A 19,022-nucleotide genomic window follows, 5' to 3' on the forward strand; every position below is an offset into this window, starting at 1 on the left:
TTTTGCTGTAGGTAGTGTCAGAAATATCAGTTTACATTTCCAAACATTCATTTTGCCATTAATTGTAATAATCCAGTGAGAGTTTTGTTTGTTCAAGGAGTCTGACAACAGCCAGAGCTCCACACAGAGATCTGATCCATTATCATCCAGTCTGTCTGGAATGACATGAAGAAACAGAACAAACTGAGACACTCAATCCAGAAGAACTGTCTCCAAGATGCTTTAAGAGACCTACCTGCAAAGCTACCTGAAAAACTATGCGCAAGTGCACCTAGGGCAAAAGCTGCTTTAAATGCAAAGTATGGTCACATCAAATGATTTAATTTAGTTAATAGAAGTTAATTGATAAAGAAAAGCTATTTATGACATAATTTTTGCATTTTTACACAAGTGCCTAAAACTTTTAACAGTACTGTAGCTTTGCAGGTAGGTTTCTTGAAGCATCTTGGAGTCAATACCAAAAAAAGCATTAAAAAAGTAGTTCAAAGATATACAATGCTATATTTGATGCTGCAAGTATTTTGATTGATTTTTGCGTGTGTGTGTGTGAAGGTCAGATTAAAATTTTAGTAATTATTCGCTAAAATCCTGTCTAATCTAATTTACATTTATGTTTAATATAAGTATGCTATGCATGCAAAAACACAGCAGGTCTGACACATTTATATTTAGTCATTTAGCAGACGCTTTTATCCAAAGCGACTTACAAATGAGGACAATGGAAGCAATCAAATTCAACAAAAGAGCTGACCAGTGATGCCAAACAACATTGGTTGTCATGTGTGTCATAACTGGTTTTGATGTGGCAGTTTTAATATGAAAATATCTAAATGAATATGAATGCTAAAGAGGAGCTGAAGTTACACGGTAAATAGCGGCTTGGATCTGCTATAGCTTTAGAAGACTTTCTTTTAGCTTGTTTTAGGGTGCTTTTTTTGTCTTTTCAAAGACTGACAGCATTCGTTCTCATTGCTTTTAAATTTATGCTAAATGTCACCTTTTGTAAATAATAGAAAGTTTCCCTTTTTTAGTATATGTAAATAAAATTTTGGGTGAACTCTGCCTTTTAGAATGCATCTGCCTTTGCTTATGCTAAATTATTTGATTTAATTTAAAAGATTAAATAAGCAGTAATTCTTACCATGCTTGCCAACTGCGAATGTGCTAAAATGTTTCGTTTTGTCACCCTTTTGTGAGTTTTTCATCATGTAGTGTCCCTGCATCTGATCCTAATTGAAAATGGTTTGAGAAACTAGTCTAAAGTTCATCCTCATGTGAAAGTGACTTTATAACTTTGGTGAATGATGAGGTGACTGTGTGTGTATTTCTGGCAGGCAGCCATTTCCAGCTGGGGGCCGCGTGACGTTTAATGGGAAGGAGTGCGTTTGTGAGAAATGCACTCAGCCTGTGCCAGTCAACAGCACGGCATCTCCACAGGCTGTGCACAGTGAGTACGCTGTGTTTCTGCATTGCAATCTATTCCATTCTATGTTAGTCTCTTTCTCTTACACACACACACACTCACTCATTTATTTCCTAAATGTCTGCATTGACAGCTTTCCATGCCATTTCATTAGTATTACACTACACTTTTGTCTCGCTCTCTCTGCAGATTGCTGTGGCTGTGGAAAGGAGTTTAAAAATGAGCAGTCTCTGGTGGCATTGGACAAGCACTGGCACCTTGGCTGCTTCAAGTGCAAAGTGTGCAATAAAGTGCTTAATGCAGAATATATCAGCAAGTTAGTCCCACTCTTACTCTTCTCTGGGTGCTTGTGTGTGCTTTATCGATCGTAGTAATGTGATCTGCAAGCCTGCTGAACCCTCTGGAATGACTCAACGTTATTGATATCGTAATATGAAAGAACAGGGGATTCTCAAGGCCAGAGAGCATACAGAGATCTGTCACCATTCTTGAGTTCTAGTGAAATACATCTTCTGTAATGTGTGTTGATGTTCTGCAGAGACGGGATCCCCTACTGTGAGGCAGACTACCACGCCATGTTCGGCATCCAGTGTGAAACCTGCAAGAAATACATCACTGGAAAAGTACTTGAGGTTTGAAGAAATCTTTTCTATTTGTCAGGGGTCCTTTAATGAATGGATTCATTAATAGATGGAAGTAGATGAATGGATGGCTTAATTATATTGTTAACATTGCTTAAAGTCCACATGAAATCAAAATGAACCCTCTCTTCTTTTTTTAAAGACCAAAAAAGAAATTGAAAGTTTGGACAGTGTTATTTATATACTATTTTAGTATTCATTAATATTTTAAATTAGCTTTTATTATTAGATTTTGTTAGATGTTTTAGTTTTCGATTTTCGTTTAGGATTTGGTAATTTTGTTGTGTTTTTGTCATTTTTATTAGTTTAAAAATATTTCTGTTTAGCTGTAGTTTATTTTTATTTAAATTTTAGTTTTTGTGATTTTAGTACTTTATCCTTAACTTATTTATTTGAGGTAGTTGACAAAGCAGCCCTAGTGAAAAATAAATATACTAAAATCTATTTCAAATATATTTATTTCATGTTAAGTATACTATAAATACATTTACATATTTATGTACTTAATAAAAATACCCTGCAATTGTACTTTTGGTATACTAAACTGGTATACTTAAAGTCTGCTAAATTGGAACAGCTAATTTTGTACTTAATGCACTTTAATTGTGCAGAAGTAGTGCTGAAGTCCAACTAAAGATATACTAAAGTATATTTCATTATGCTAAATTGGAAGTATTGCAAGTATACTTCAGGTACACTTTAAATATCTTGCATTCAAAGACCGATATTATTTAAAGACCATACAAATTTCATCAATAGTGACATTAAACACATTTTAGGCTTTATATTAAGAAATGTGCATTGTGCAGAAGTAGTAGGCCTACTCCAAATAAAGTTTAATTATAATTTATATATCAGTAAGTCTTGAGCAATATGTCAGTAAATATGTTAATAGATTTGAACTATACTTAGTATGAAATAAATGTATTTTAAATATAAAACTTTTTTTTTGACGGGAGCCCTTCTAATTTTCATTAAAATTTTTAATTGTAATATTTATATTTAAAAATTTTCAGCTCTATTCCAAAAATTAATGAAAATGTTTTTCATTAAAACTAAAAACACTTTGTGCAGGACATATTGAAGGGTTCATCTTTTTAAATAGCCAATAGGGTTTAGTTACATAACAGCCATGAATGAGGGGGAGGGACATTCTCATGCTAGAGAACATTTGATTGGACAAAATCTGCAGTGCAGGATGAGTCATCATTTTTTTGATCCATTTAACTTGTGCATTTCTGCAAAAAAAAAAAAGGTCAACTTTAAAGAGTGCACTAGCATAAAAACCAAGATGTCTCAAAGTAAACAGAGAAATAAAGCCATTTTCTCCATATTCTGTTTCACTCTGAAATATGAATAAAATGGCTTGTCAATGCCATTTCATGTTGACTTTATAGCAAGACTTGGTTGAGTTTTATCATATCTTTGCTTTGAGTGCGTGTGAAAGGCTTTTATTGTCATCTGAGAGCTTCAGGCTGGTACTCTGTAATCGCAGTGGTCATGTTCACTCTTAGAAATAAAGGTGATTCATAATGCCATAGAAGAACCTTTTTGTCTAAATGGTTCCTTAAAGAACCTATAACATTTGAAGAACCTTTCTGTTTCACAAAAGGTTCTTTGTGGTTAAAGAAGGTTCTTCAGATTATTAAAAGTTAAGAAAGAGATGGTTCTTTAAAGAACCTTTGACTGAATGGTTCTTTGTGGAACCAAAAATGGTTCTTCTATGGCATCGCTGTGAAGAACCTTTTAAGCACCTTTATTTTTAAGTGTTGGAGGGGGCAGAAGATGAGTGGGTGCTTACAAAGACAATCTCAGACAGTCAATTCACAACCCATCTGAAGCCTAATTACAGTATAGTACAATATATCTCTGAATTTTGCATCTCCTTTTTACTCTTTCTGTTTTGTTCACTCCATTTTGTTCTTGCATGCAAACTCTTCCTCATTGTTCTTTAAACAGCTATTTTGTTACACCCTAACAAGCACCCTATTGATGTAGTTGTTCTTTGTATCTGCTAAGTTTCCCATTAGTGGTCTCATATGAGTAAATGTTGCTTGTAAAAATACTTGTTAAGTTAGGTGTGCATTTCATATCTGTCACATATACATAAAGATCTACAGCTTTGTGTACTTTAAAGCTCTATAAATAAGTGTATCTGTGTGTGTGTCAGGAGTGGGACACTGTTGCTATAGTGACTGTCCCATTGGCACTGCCACTTGCTCTCAGTAACCCAAAATTAGATAGAGTCACTGTGTGACATCATGGTTTAGGATGGTAGTTTTAACTACACAATTTCTTTGCCAAGTGCTTTGAGTAGATTTAAAATGAAGTCATGCAAAACAATATCTTGGCTTTTTTTTTTGCCCTCGGCAACATTTTTTACATGAACTGAAGGCTAGTTGATACAGGTATCCTAATGTTAGCAAGAATAATTAGCCCACCTTTCAGGAGTAATGCCAGGTCACAAGCCTAGACAGCATTGAGGTACTGAGGTAATCAAAGGTAAAGGATTTTATTGTGTATTTGAGGGGATTTTTAAACAGCTTGTTCCATTTGTTGTTGTTGTAAAGTATGTAACAGAAAGAGAGCACAAACAGAGCATGATTTGCAGGTCCTATTTACTCTGTAGCATTTATTGGGAATTGTATCTGAGCCGAAATGTCATGACATTTTGAGTGGCAAGACTGTAACTGTGTTGAAAGTGAATGGAGAGGGGGGAGGGGCTGAGTAGATTTTCCAGTGCATGTTTTGATACATGAGAAATTAAATCTACAGCTGTGCTGAACACTAAAAGGAGTGTGACAAAGCATGCTGAAAATTTCCAATCATAGATGAGTCTTTTAGGACTTAATGAAGGTTGATGAAAAATGGATGACAGGAATCTAATGGATGACAGGAAAATATAAAAGACTGATTTTACTAATGTGTGCTCTTTCAGGGTGGACGGAGCTATTTACCTCGTGAACTAAATCTAACTTGGAAAGGACACCAAATATTTAAAGGAATATTGCAAAATTACAGCCCGACAGAGCTCTTAAGAAACACTAAAATGATTGATAACCAGATTAATTAATAGAAAGCTAGAGAGAATAAGATAGAAAAGGACAAGACTTTATCTCTTTCTCTTTTGGTGATAGTACACTACCATGCAAAAGTTTAGGATCAGTAAGATTTTTTATTTTTTTAAAAACATTAATGCTTTTACTCAGTAAGGACACATTAAATTGATCTAAAGTTGACAGTAAAGACATTTCATTAAAACATGACTTGTATTTAAAAAAAATAAAAGTTCATTTGAAATTTCTATTAAAGAAAATCCATAAAAATATATAAACGGTTCCACAAAAATAATAAACAGCACAGCTGTTTTCAATAGGAAATGTTTCCTGAGAATCAAATCAACATATTAGAATGATTTTTTTAAGGATCACATGTAGGCCTGTCACGATAACAACTTTTTGTTGTGTGATATATTGCCCCAGAAATAATTGCGATAAGCGATATTATTGTCATTTTAAATACCGTTTTATGCCACTGAATATATAATCATAATGTAACAGCATAATAATGCAAGAAGGCCAACACACTTCCAAATTACAACAAACTTAAATTTTTTAAGAATACTTAGATCATGGAAGTTAAGTATCAAAATATTTTTTAAGTAAATATAATGGGCGATATATTGCGTCACCAAAAATTATTGCGGTCATGTACATATATTGTGCGATAAGTCGATATATTGATTATTGCGACAGGCCTAATCACATGACACTAAAGTTGAGCCTATACTTTCAAAAATCTTACCAAACCCCAAACTTTTGAATGGTAGTGTATATCAATTATATCAATAACATTTATTTATGGCATGTTATTTGTCTCAAATGCCAATTTATTTTGATGAGTCAATCTCACAATGAAGGCCAAAAGAGGGCTTTTCATTTAAAAGTTTTAAAATGAAATGTGGCTATCAGAAGTGAAGTGTGGCAGCTTTGCATCTGTGGTCCCTCTACTGTTCAGACACAGTTACTGCAGATGGTGTCCCCCTGCCTACCGCTATCAAATTAGCATTTGACCTGCAAATAAAGTGAATTATTTGAGGAATAAATCAATTAATTACATTGTCAAGAGAATTAAGACAAATGTAGTCTTAATAATCCCCCAATATGAGTATATAAAATGTAATCATTGAGAGATTTCTGCAGTGAAGGTGAGTGACTGATATGTGTTCTGCTTTGTGTTTATCTGCAGGCTGGAGAAAAACTCTATCATCCCACATGTGCCAGATGTGCACGTTGTGACCAGATGTTTGGGGAGGGGGAGGAGATGTACCTGCAAGGTAATTTAGCACAGTGTCACATCACAGTGGAGGCAGCTGTCTTAACCATGGCTTGTGTAATGCAAACACATACCAGCTTCATCACTGTGTCTGTCACGCGACTCTGTTGCACGTTGTGACCAGATGTTTGGGGAGGGGGAGGAGATGTACCTGCAAGGTAATTAAAGCATCATCAAATTTGCATGATTTGCTTCAGATACTGGAATTGGCTGATGTTTTATTAAAGGGGTCATATGATGCGATTTCAAGTTTTCCTTTCTCTTTGGAGTGTTACAAGCTGATTGTGCATAGTAAAACGAAGCGTTTGAGAGAGGCGGGGCATAGAGGACCTACAATAATGTACAGTATTTGAAAAATAATGTGTTTTTTGAACATTAAAGCATGTCAACATATTCTGTTACACCAAATACACAAAATAATGATCTTTAAAAAAGCATCATATGACCCCTTTAAAACAAATGCTTCAATACAATGAATATTGCTTCTATTTTATTTGTAAATTATTTTAATGTGACATTTAATGTGTCAACCTTTTACAGATTATATTCAACAAAAGTATAATATAAAAAAATTGATTTGTTGGCTGCGCTTAGCAAAAGTTACGGTTGAGGAGATGCATTTCATTTGATGATTTGTGTGAGAATGCTGCATGAAACATTTTCCTCTGCAAAGTCCTTATACATTTTGAGCATGATACCAGACAGACAGGCACAGACAAAACTGATGACTACTGACAAGGATTTTTTAATCATATGTATTAGTGTACTTGGAGTTTTACGCTTAAAAAATACATCTGTACTGACAAATACAAGAATGGATAGTTTGTTTTGTAGTTTAAACAGAGAAAGACAGTCATACAGAGCTAGACCAGCTCAAACCAGTCACATCCAAAACCTGAATACATTCCATAGTTGAGGTGTCTTAAATTATAAAGAAGAAAACACACATTTGACATCATACGATAAATATGGTTTTATTTATTCTCTTGTGTCCCACCTCAAACGTTGCAATACTTCAGTATCTCGTTGAACTCTGTGCAGTGATTTACCACAGAAACTCACTGCACTGCAGTTTTTCAAAGGAGATTTATAGTCAGATGTGCTTTTAGAAAGCAGAATCAGTTAGAAGCCTTTTTTCAATCTGCCTAAAATAAAATGAAAGACTGCTGACTGATTGTGTTACTTAGTTTATGAATGCCAGTTGATATGGTAGGATATATGAACATGCTAACTCCTCAGAGAGATGAGTTATGTGAAATATGTTTGTTGAGATAAGAACGGAGATATTTTAAAGATACAGTGGGCACAAAAAGTATTTAAGCCCCACTTAAAAATTTACACTACTGTTCTTTTTTTAAATGTTTTTGAAGTGCCACCAAGGTTGCATTTATTTGATAAAAATACAGCCAAAAAAAAACCTATGAAAAGTATAACAATTTTAAAATGTGTTCTATTTTAATAATATTTTTTATAATGTATTCCTGTGATGGCAAAGCTCCATTTTCAGCAGCCTGCAGTGTCACATGATCATTCAGAATTCATTCTGATATGGTGCTAATTTGGTGCTAAAGTAATATTTCTTGTTATTATTCATGTTCAAAATGGTTGTGCTGTTTAGTGTTTTTGTGGAAACTGTGATACTTTTTTTCTGTGGATTTTTTAAAGTTAATAGAGTATTCCAAAAAAACTGCATCTGAAAGAGTTAAGACATTTATAATGTTACAAAAACTTGATCAATATAAAGCATCCTTACTGAATAAAAGTATTCATTTCTTTTAAAAATTAATCATACTGACTTTAAGTTTTTGTCTACCTGATTTCATAACAATTTTTGAGCAAAAGGATGTAATTAATGTTATAATTAATGTGATGTACTATACTTGTGAATATTGTGCTGTGTGAAATACTTAGTATTTAAGCCCCACTTAAAAATTTACACTACTGTTCTTTTTTTTAATGTTTTTGAAGTGCCACCAAGGTTGCATTTATTTGATAAAAATACAGCCAAAAAAAAACCTGTGAAAAGTATAACAATTTTAAAATGTGTTCTATTTTAATAATATTTTTTATAATGTATTCCTGTGATGGCAAAGCTCCATTTTCAGCAGCCTGCAGTGTCACATGATCATTCAGAAATCATTCTGATATGGTGCTAATTTGGTGCTAAAGTAATATTTCTTGTTATTATTCATGTTCAAAATGGTTGTGCTGTTTAGTGTTTTTGTGGAAACTGTGATACTTTTTTTCTGTGGATTTTTTAAAGTTAATAGAGTATTCCAAAAAAACTGCATCTGAAAGAGTTAAGACATTTATAATGTTACAAAAACTTGATCAATATAAAGCATCCTTACTGAATAAAAGTATTCATTTCTTTTAAAAATTAATCATACTGACTTTAAGTTTTTGTCTACCTGATTTCATAACAATTTTTGAGCAAAAGGATGTAATTAATGTTATAATTAATGTGATGTACTATACTTGTGAATATTGTGCTGTGTGAAATACTTTTAAAGCCTGCGTATTTTTTTAACATGGACTTGCAAGTTATATTTGGCTTTCTCTTTCACAGGTTCTTCCATCTGGCATCCTCCTTGCAGACAGGCAGCGCGTATGGAGGAGAAGAGTAAGGTAAATCTAAGCAAACTGTAAAACTGTGACTGAAGACAGGGGGAGTGAATTCACTAAAAAGTTGCAGCACAAAAACCTGCATCTAATATACCTGCAATTTAATATGTCCAGGAACTAAATGATCTGAAACAGAGTCATTGGCTTGTTTTTAAATTAGGCTTATTATATAATGCACCTTACTCTAAAAACTCAATACTTTAGCCCACAGAAAATGAGTTGACAGTATTTCAAATACATTTTGCTTAAGAAAAATGATGGAATAGTTGGTCATGGCAGCTGTTATTCATGAAGTAATGGAGAAGTGTTGTAATTGGGCAAGTGTTCAGATGCATGTTGTTGTCGAGTGCACTTTTGGCTTTTATAGTGCTGATTATGGTGCCTGGATCACGGTGGTGGAGTGATGTTGTACAGTCCCAGTAAAATATGTAAGATTGCGGTAGTCTGGCGTGTCTAGCTCATAGAACCATCCTGCAAGTTGGAGAATTTCTCTATGTAAATTTTGCATGGTTGTGCTGTTAAAAGATTTGCAAAATTTCTTAAGAGAATCAGGCACTAAATCAGCGCAAATAAACACTGCTATCAGCGGATCCACAATTTTTATTGACTTGAATGTCATTAAAGACTAAAGTCTAGAGTCAGTGACGGACCCTAAAAAGACAGTCAGCAGAGGTGTGGGATTTAAATTTTATCCTTAATATGTTACAAATTTAAAAATGAGCTCTGGTTTACATAGCTGACATGCTCTGAAATATATTACGCAAAATCATTTAACAGGAAATCCAGTTAGTTAAACAAAGGTGATATGCAGTATGTGGAAGCGCTTCTCTGTAACAACCCTTTCCCTGCAGAAACAAGTGCGGATTCAGCTCAGTGATCTCCATTCCAATGTACCTGAGCAGGTTTGTGACATGCGGCCCTCTCCCCTCTGCATGGGCTTACTTCCCAACCTGCTTTTAGTTTTAATAGAATGCTCACTAAAGTCCAAAATGGGGCTGTCAGGCTGCCGTAGGCTACCACCACTCCCACCCAGTAGAAATCAGGAACCAAAGAACAGGTTTTAACATCGTCTGGAAAAGTACTATAAAATGAGTGTGTGGCTATAGAGAAGACACTGTGAAGCAACCCTGAATGCATTACTTATAAATAAAATCACAAATAAATCTTTCGTATTATAATAAGATACTCACTGTTTGTTTTTTTCATGATAGCTTATTGTTTGTTGAGTTTAAAAATGACAGACGATTTTCCCTTAAGTGTGCAACTTACAGTAATCTACCATTTGTCCTATATGCCATTTAAACTGAAAAAAACCAAAACAATTTCTCAATAAGAATTCTTGTCTCGTCCATTTTAAATATTTAAACATCAGTGCAAGATACATTGACTTAAATAATAAGCCTTTTTAGAGAATATTTCTTATATTACTTTCTTACAATATATATTAATAAATCTATAACCAAACTTTTATAGGTTTATTGAGGATAATAAAAAAAAACTATTTACTATAGCATGTTTGTTTATTTTTCCTGACAAAATACAGATTATTTTAATTTTTTTATTGCATTATACTGTTATATCTGTTCCTGTACAACACTGAAAAAAAGTATTGTTCTGTCCTAATGGCAAAACCTTTTCTACCTTTCTGTTGATTCCTTCATAACCTTGTGAAAACTGATAAACTGTTGTTAGTGCCGCACAATAATAATAGCCACATTGGAATTGTGCTGTAATCACTCATGTTACTTCGTACAGGGTTTAAATTGAGTCAACAAAATGCCTTTTGGTTGCTGTTCGTTTTATGGTTTATTGTTTTTGTTTTTCTCACCTTGTTTTTGTTTCCAGGTGACAAGAACATCCTCTGAGAGCATCACCTCTGCTCCTGCCTCCAGTGCATCGGGCTCCCCTAGCAGAGTTATCTATGTAAGTGCGTTTGAAAATGATTCTTTTCTTTATTGATTTTCATTTGTTCAAGATCACCACCAGTGGGCAGCAACACACAAGCCTACAAATAACTATATGTGTAGAGAGAGTTTTAAAGCCATAATGTTGCTCTTTCTTAAGGCAAAGCTGGGTGATGAACTTCTGGACTACAAGGACCTGGCTGCTCTTCCAAAAATCAAAGCGATCTACAACATTGACAGACCTGACATGCTCTCATACTCACCCTATGTGAGCTACCCTGTGGAGGACAGGACTTTTGGAGAGGTACAAATACACTCCCTCATACAGGCTTAAATGAGGGATTAGCATATACATGTCTTCTATTTGATGTTTCCGATTTTTTTTATCTTGATAGGTGTCTTAAAAGCAAAAGAATTGCATAATTACTCATGCAACAGCTACAGCATTCATTTGTTACAATAGTGCCATTTTTAAATGTAATCATCTTTACTCATCATCCAGCTTCATTGCAACATGGCTTGGCCAAAAATCATAATTTTGCTAATTCATTGAAGTGTTACTGTAGTTTCAGTCGTGTAACTTAGGGGGAAATCAAATTTTTTTTCATGAACATATCTATCATTGCATTCAAGTCCATTTTACTCATTTGCTTTCTTTGTTTACAGTCACCTCAGCAACTCACCCCCACTCCAACTGAGGTATAGTAGCGTTAACATGAAGAAGCAGGACCCATTATTGTTTCATTGGGTCTTGTTCACTAATCATGCCTTACAATATATACTGTATATATGTACACATCTAATTTTTATTCAGAATCTGGACAGATTGTTACTTGTACTTATTACGTGATGAAACCATATTACACACATTTTCACACACAAATATGTGCACGATTAGTGAATGAGACCTTGTTTCCTCATATTTTGTGAGCAGTTGTTTGTGAAGTAGAACAGTTGTGGTTTGGAGACTTTGCAGTATTGTGTGTTTTTCACCATCTTCAGTTTGAAAACTCTGTGGTGTAATCACTCAGTGATCAGCCTATTTCTAGTTAGGACTGATTATTGCAAACTGGTCACATCTGTGTTTCTTTTGCAGCTTTATAGCCCTCCTGTGTGTCCCAGTACCATAGTGATTACCGTTTAACATTGTTAATTGTCTAATGCTTTCAATTTCATACTGAAAAACTGTCTGTTTGATTCTAGGGAGATGGGGAAAAGTCTCCCCGGCAGAGGAGGCCCTCCAACCCCAGCTCCAACAGCTCTTTAGGGGGTTATGGCCGCTATACGCCTTCCCGCTCACCTCAGACCTACAGCAGACCAGGTATCCCTCCACATACATGATGATACTTATGGACACAAAGTCATTCATACCTGCACAGTTATTGTGTAACTACACTATATTGCCAAAAGTATTGGGACACCCCCTTCTAATGAACAGGTTTGACTACTTTAGTAATTTCCATGAGTACAAATCTTAATGTTTAAGCATATAATGATATTCTAGGGAATTGTGTTTCTAATTTTATAGCAACAGTTTGGACAGGACCCTTTTCTATTCTAACATGACAATGCCTCTGTGTATAAGACAGGGTTCAAAAAGAAATGATTGATTCAGTCAATGTGGAAGAACTTGACTGGTCTGCAGAAAGCAAAGACCTAATCCTCGCTGCACCTCTGGTGTGACTTTAAATGCATACCTTGAGCCAAAAACTCATCGTCAAACACCAATGACTTGTACATATGGGTACAGTTAGACACTTCCAAAACTGTTGCAACAGAGATGGAAATACAATTTTTAAATACATGAATTATGTTTCCATCTTTGTTTTCACAGTTTTGGAAGTGTCTTTTTCTGTTCTAAAGAAGGGGGTGCCCCAATACTTTTGTCCATATAGTGTATATATCTATTATATACTAAACAAAAATGTCACTAAAGATTTCTATTTTATTTAGATTTCTTTTGAACTTCTGTTCATCAAAAAAATTATCTTAAAAAATATTAAGAAGCACCACTATGACTGAATAAATCAGAAAAAATGTATTAACAAAAGTATTAAGCATCACAACTTTTTTCAACATCGTATTGAAATAATCTTTTGTACAGCATTCCAAATCAATCACTTAAGAGATTCAATGCAAGTTGTAAAGACAGTAGGCAGCGAGGCAGTTCACTAAGCTAAAGTATTCCATTCTAAAATGACATTTTTAACCACAATAAACTGATTTGATACAGAATTTCATGGAAGAAAGTAATTCAATTGGTTTTTAAGTATAGTTGCTGATCTCATATTACTGCCATTCTTCCCTGACCGTCTGGGTCTCTTGCTCAGAGCAATATCTGAGTGTCAAATACACCACTCATGCAGAAAATTCCAACTTGTTGCCTGTTCCAACTTCGGGGAGGAGTAGTGCCCATGGTAGTGCCAGAGGCTCCTCCCCACTGCCTTTGTACAGCGGCAGTGGTAGAAACACACCACAGGCAGGGAGTGGTGGCGTGGCCCTGCCCCTCAACCCCACTACTCTGGATTTGCTCCAACAGCACAACTACATCCCTTACTTCAGAGGTACCACAGTTCTGCCTGCAGGCTTTTGCCCAGTACAAATCACCACATGCTGCATGTGAGTGAGCTTTTGGTCTTGGATTTGGTTGGTACAAGATTCACTTCCCCCTGACAACATGAATGAATGAGTTCAATACTAAAATGCTATTTTAAGAGCGTATGACTAATGTTGCAAAGTGCATGACGTTCCAGCTGTTGGAATTGGATTTCAACAGAAATGAACCATTGGACCAAGCTCCATAACTCTTAGTGCTTCATATGGGTTGCATTCACATTGAAGGACTAGTGAATTACAAACATAGAATTACTAGCCTATCCTTCATCCACCTTTCCTAAACAGGAATTGAGACAGGATTCAAACAGGAAGCAAAGTCTGAAAGTAGGCCTAGGACAGCCCTGCTCCTCAATTTGCCTTCTCATGGTAAACCCTAAAAACCTCTCGTAATGAAAGTCTCTCTTTCACTGTGTATCACCAGTGTATTACAGTGATGTGAGATTGTAGGTGTACCGCAAGGTTCAGTCCTTGGACCAGTCCATTTTTTATGCTTGCTGGTATTGTGTTTATACAGAGTTATGTCCAATCATTTTGCATGGAAAACATGTTGATATTCATTATATTTGAGCTGAAACAGTAACCTAATGCACAAAGACAAATGCGAACGTTGTTGGCGAGCATCAATATGCATTTATTTGTTGTACTGTAGTTGATGTTGTGCTTCATCTGTTAAGTTGAAATTTTCCACCATACATCTGATATTCAAAGTGACTGTCTGTATGTTTGTGTTAATGTTGCCATTTACTTGGTGGCTGTTGTTTCTCTCTTTTCAACATTTTCAAGTGTTTTATTTGCCCTAACATTCATACTCAGACAGGCAGTAGTTTGCAGGTGGAGTTCAAAAGTCTGAGACCATGTATAGAAATGAAAAAGTTTCAGAATTTCAGATCACAGATCAATATCACAAACTTGCATTTGATTAGTGACCTAGAAATAATGCAAAATCTGAAGTATTCCTTCATTTTACGTCATAACATTGTTTAAAGGTGGGGTAAGTGATTTCTGGTAGCCAATGTTGACATTTCAAATCACCAAAACAAACACGCCCCTACCCCAAAAGTGTCTCGCCCCTATTTTGATAGCTCCGCCCCACACATACGTACGCAACCCAGGCAACGATTAGTTCTGTGAAACAAAGCAAAACCAGTGTTACACCGTGTCTACACCGGACGCGAGTGGCGCGACAAAATACTATAGAACTCATTATAATCAGTGATGCTGTCTACACTGGATGCGGCGCGGCGCGACATGACAAATCCCCGACAGAAAACTGCTGCTGCGTTCTATTTATGACGTATTGACAAATTTGATTTTGATTTTTAAAAAGCAGGTTGATTTTGACAAATTATTTTTAACGGTCGCTTTGTCGCATCCAGTGTAGACTAGGGATGGGAAGATTCCCCGATTCACTCGGTGCATCGGCATAAAAAGTTAATGATGCGATGCATCGGTTTAAAAAGTGTGCATCGGCTACAAGTTGGTATTTGTATCGCGATGCATCGTTTCTAACATATTTGCATCGGTAAAAACGGATTCATTTATATATAATTACTAGTGGATGCGCTATACTTTTATTATTTAGAAAGTGGCCAATAATCTGTGACCAATATTTTATATAGATTGATTTCTCCTCTCTAAACTGTTTCTCAAGCGCGTCCTCTCAGTGTAGACAGACTGTTGCGGCGCGACAACTGTTGCGTCCGGTGTAGACACCGTGTTACTCACTTATCGAGAAGAAACAAAGCAACCTCGGCGTCCGATCGCAGGGCTTCCCGCTCCTTGAGTTCTCTCCTGCGCTGGAAAGCTGATCCGATATTTACACGGGTCCTACTTCTTGCCTTATCGTAAGCCTTCTTTTGTTCCGCAGACGTTTTCCTCTTTTGTTTTTTATCCGCCATCTCTATCTTTCTGTCGCTCAGCTCGGCTAATGTCTGTCCTCCTGTGCACTGAGCACTCTCTCCTCCGCATCATGAGTAGACATGCCCCTTACTGCTGATTGGCTACAAGTTTGTTTTGGTACTCGGCCCGACTCAGTTTTCTAAAGCGTTTTTGAAAAAATACATACCCCACCTTTAAAAGGTTTTCAAAATCCTAAAACTTTTTGTTCATTTCCTGTTTTAAAAAAAATTCCAGATCCCAGGTTTTTGGACCCCACTGTGCATATGTAAATTCTATGAATATCTAGAATATATTGGGAAGTATTTATTCATAAAGATAGGATGTCTCTGAAGTGGTGGAAAAAGTATGATGAAACAGATTTTGGTTTTGTGGTTTCTCTGCAAGAAGTAGAGAGAGTGGGAATAAAGTTCGCAGGAGAAGATTAAAGGGTAAATTGATGAGCTGCAATTTTGGGTCAGTTTGCCAGGCACAGTGGCATAAACTTAGGCCTTGTGCAGTTCCAGGCCAACCCTTTAATGCTCTATGAAAGTACACTGAGGTTGCGTTTGGAGTGTGCTGTTTATGATTCACTTGGCTTTCTAATTGACTTATTGGTAAAGTAGCAACACAAGAGTGCAAATGCAAAACCTCACTGACTGTAGCTGCCTTGATCTTGTCATATCATTGAAGATCTTGAAGATCGAAATCATTCACAGAATATGCAATGAAATGCTGCATTACGCCCAGTGGACATGAGAAGGACGTTGCAATCCATAAAATCATATTTTAATGATGAGTAATGGGAGCATTGAGACCTTCATAGTGTGCTCCAGTGTTGTGATTTGTGTATGTTTAGTGTATTTTATGACAATTTCCTGCTCCCCCAGCTCCAGATGTGTGGAATATTTTCCCCTGATACGGGGTGAATTTTTACTAACAGCACTTTGTGTGTTAAATGGTGTGTGCATGTGTCTGAAGAACAGTTGCAAGTGTGTGTGAAAGAGAGAAAGAAAAGACAGAGGAAAGGAGACAGAGAAAGAGATTATTGTTTGTGTATTTTGGCTTTCAACATATGCAAATGACTTTAAAAGAGCATTTGAAAAAGAGATTCTCTCTCTCCTTTACTCTCAGTTTGGTAAAAGATTGTGATTATAAATACTTAATATTTTTTTCCGAGTATGATGATAACATCACAATTCAGCCTGCCATTGACAGTCATGTCTATGTCCACTTCATACTGGCTCCACTCAGTTCAAACTGAGCGATGAAATTTGAGTGTCTACTGAACAGATGCCATCAGTATAAACACAACATACTTTCACAAACTCCAACGCAAAGGCAAATTTATACTTCTTAGAGCTGGCTGTATTGTTAGGTTTGTTGGAAGATCTAAGACTAAATGAATCATCATTCTGGCAGCCCTGTTAACTTTTCTTCTCTTTCCTTTTCGTTTTTGTGTCTGCCATGACCTTCACACCCCGAGGTAGTGAAAGCGGTCGGAGCACCCCCAGTTTCTCCACCTACTCTGATGGCAAATCTCCTTCCTCTACATATGTGGCGACCCCACGGCATTTCCATGTCCCAGGTAGGTGCTAAAACTCTTGTTCTTTAGCTAACTATGGTAAATCAGCAGGGGGTTTTTTCCTCACAGCTCTGTCCTCACTTTTGTACAATGTTAAATCCTCTTTTTCAACACATATTTGCCTTTATGAAAACATCTGGCAGACTGAATAATTCTTATTCATAATCTGCCTTCATATTGTTCTGTGAAAGGTCACAGTCATTTTTGTGCATCATTGCATCATGATTTGCATCAGTTTAATACATTTATAAGTCATTATTGTAAGCAAAGCCCTATTTTTAGTACGTAAAAGAAACTTGTTACTGTCACTGCTCGTCCCTGGATACGTTTAAAATAAATCTAATGATCAGTTTCATGTGTTTTTTGCCCATAATTGTAATGACGTCTTGTTTCCAATGCTGGCAGATGCTGAAACAGCTCTTAAAATGTCCCACTTGTGTTACATTAAATGACTGATTTTTTTCTAGAAGTAATAGTTGAGAAGCAGACGTGAAGTTGGGATGACCTAAACAAGCTGCAGAGAGACACATGTTGTGTCAATTATTAAGACATTATGTCATTGCAATTACTCCATTTATCTCCCTGTTTTCCTCTCTGCTCAGTTCATTTTAGGTGACATTTCTATCTTCTAAGTTAAAAATGAGATAAAGCTTTCATTATTTATAATGTTATACATAATTCTGACGGCAGAAAATCCATTTTTCAAAGCCAAAGATTTTGTCAAAGGCAAAATGCTTGATCATGCATGGCAATCATGAACATGATGAATGAAATGGAAATCCTTTACAGCATCATATACTGCATTTTCTGCCCTTTCTTTTGCCCCGATTCCATCCTCTAATAACTCATGCTTCTTTATTCATCTTCTTTCTTATTCTATTCCTCTCTTTGTCTTCCATTCTCAGAGACTAAAGTCAAAGATAATATCTATAGAAAGCCCCCTATCTACAAACAGCATGGTACAGTCCAGTCTCCGTACAACCATGTTTCTTTGCATGCTGTTACGCATGTCACCATGGTACATGTGGCCATGGAACTGTAACCTTTGACCCTCCTTCTGTCTGCTGGTTTCCATTTCAGCTCCAAACAGTAGGCCTTGTAGGTTTTACAAATCCCAGAAAAAGGTTTGAATTTGACAAGATACTTGTTATCAAGCAGTCAGTACCTAATTGTTGGTTCTTGACCACATGCCTAAGGGTTATATTTCTTAGATATTCAATGTGTTTATTTTGAATAGCAGTTAGCCCTGAATTATTAGTGCTGCTCAATGCATATTAACTTAGAGATTATTGTTTTGATGTTTGTTATTTGATGTTACACATACACCAAAAATTTGAGGTCAGTAAGGTTTAAAGGGGTCATATGATGTTGCTAAAAAAGAACATTATTTTGTGTATTTGGTGTAATGAAATGTGTTTATGCGGTTTAAGGTTAAAAAAACACATTCTTTTCCACATACTGTACATTATTGTTTCTCCTCTATGAAAGCTCATCGGTCTGAAAAGCGAGGTGTGCTCTGATTGACCACCTATCCAGTGCGTTGTGATTGGCCGAATACCTCAACAGAGCGACAGACCAAACATGGATCCAGCAGCAGTCTCCCCAGTCCACATGCACCAAGGACCACATTAGAAACTTTTTTGGACATTGCATATTTAACCAACCTGCCAGACTAAGCACTTACGGAAAAAGAAGTACTTTTATTTTTTTATTTTTTATTTTTTTTTACTTATTATGGAAATAATATACTTTAAATTAATATACTTGAGTGCAAACTGAATGTAATGTTTTTAGACACTTAATTGCATGTTAATTGCAATTATATGAAAATGTATTACAGTTTAAATTTAAATTAATTCCAATTAGCAGAACTTAGTGCTTAGTGCAAATTTTAGTCTGACTTAGTCTTTATATTTAATTTCATAATTATGTTTTCTTTAAAATATGGTTAAAGTGTACTGCTGAATGTACTGACAACCTTTTATGGTAGACTAACATATAAAGTAATTTATATTAAA

The 19,022-nt window shown here is 35.6% G+C and overlaps 1 protein-coding gene across 7 annotated transcripts in view; it reads left to right on the forward strand.

The window, feature by feature from the left end:
- LOC107733466 (actin-binding LIM protein 2-like) overlaps window positions 1-18,225 on the forward strand; it is a 57,782-nt gene extending 39,557 nt beyond the window's left edge. For 2 of the 7 annotated variants that reach the window (XM_016545088.1, XM_016545087.1), the window contains exons 4-16: window positions 1,335-1,447; window positions 1,613-1,739; window positions 1,962-2,055; window positions 6,313-6,400; window positions 8,969-9,027; window positions 9,876-9,926; window positions 10,870-10,947; window positions 11,089-11,232; window positions 11,595-11,627; window positions 12,132-12,249; window positions 13,259-13,492; window positions 16,906-17,007; window positions 17,910-18,224. In XM_016545088.1, the coding sequence (XP_016400574.1) occupies window positions 1,335-1,447; window positions 1,613-1,739; window positions 1,962-2,055; window positions 6,313-6,400; window positions 8,969-9,027; window positions 9,876-9,926; window positions 10,870-10,947; window positions 11,089-11,232; window positions 11,595-11,627; window positions 12,132-12,249; window positions 13,259-13,492; window positions 16,906-17,007; window positions 17,910-18,046 (1,378 nt within the window). In that variant the 3' untranslated portion in view covers window positions 18,047-18,224. Of the gene's footprint in view, window positions 1-1,334; window positions 1,448-1,612; window positions 1,740-1,961; window positions 2,056-6,312; window positions 6,401-8,968; window positions 9,028-9,875; window positions 9,927-10,869; window positions 10,948-11,088; window positions 11,233-11,594; window positions 11,628-12,131; window positions 12,250-13,258; window positions 13,493-16,905; window positions 17,008-17,909 lie in introns of all 7 variants that reach the window. The other 5 variants (XM_016545089.1, XM_016545092.1, XM_016545090.1 and 2 more) reach the window with 5 other exon arrangements.
- Window positions 18,226-19,022: the final 797 nt, after the last annotated feature.

The sequence above is a fragment of the Sinocyclocheilus rhinocerous genome, unplaced genomic scaffold (assembly GCF_001515625.1).
Source record: "Sinocyclocheilus rhinocerous isolate Xijiao unplaced genomic scaffold, SAMN03320098_v1.1 scaffold2385, whole genome shotgun sequence".
Lineage (NCBI taxonomy): Eukaryota > Metazoa > Chordata > Actinopteri > Cypriniformes > Cyprinidae > Sinocyclocheilus > Sinocyclocheilus rhinocerous.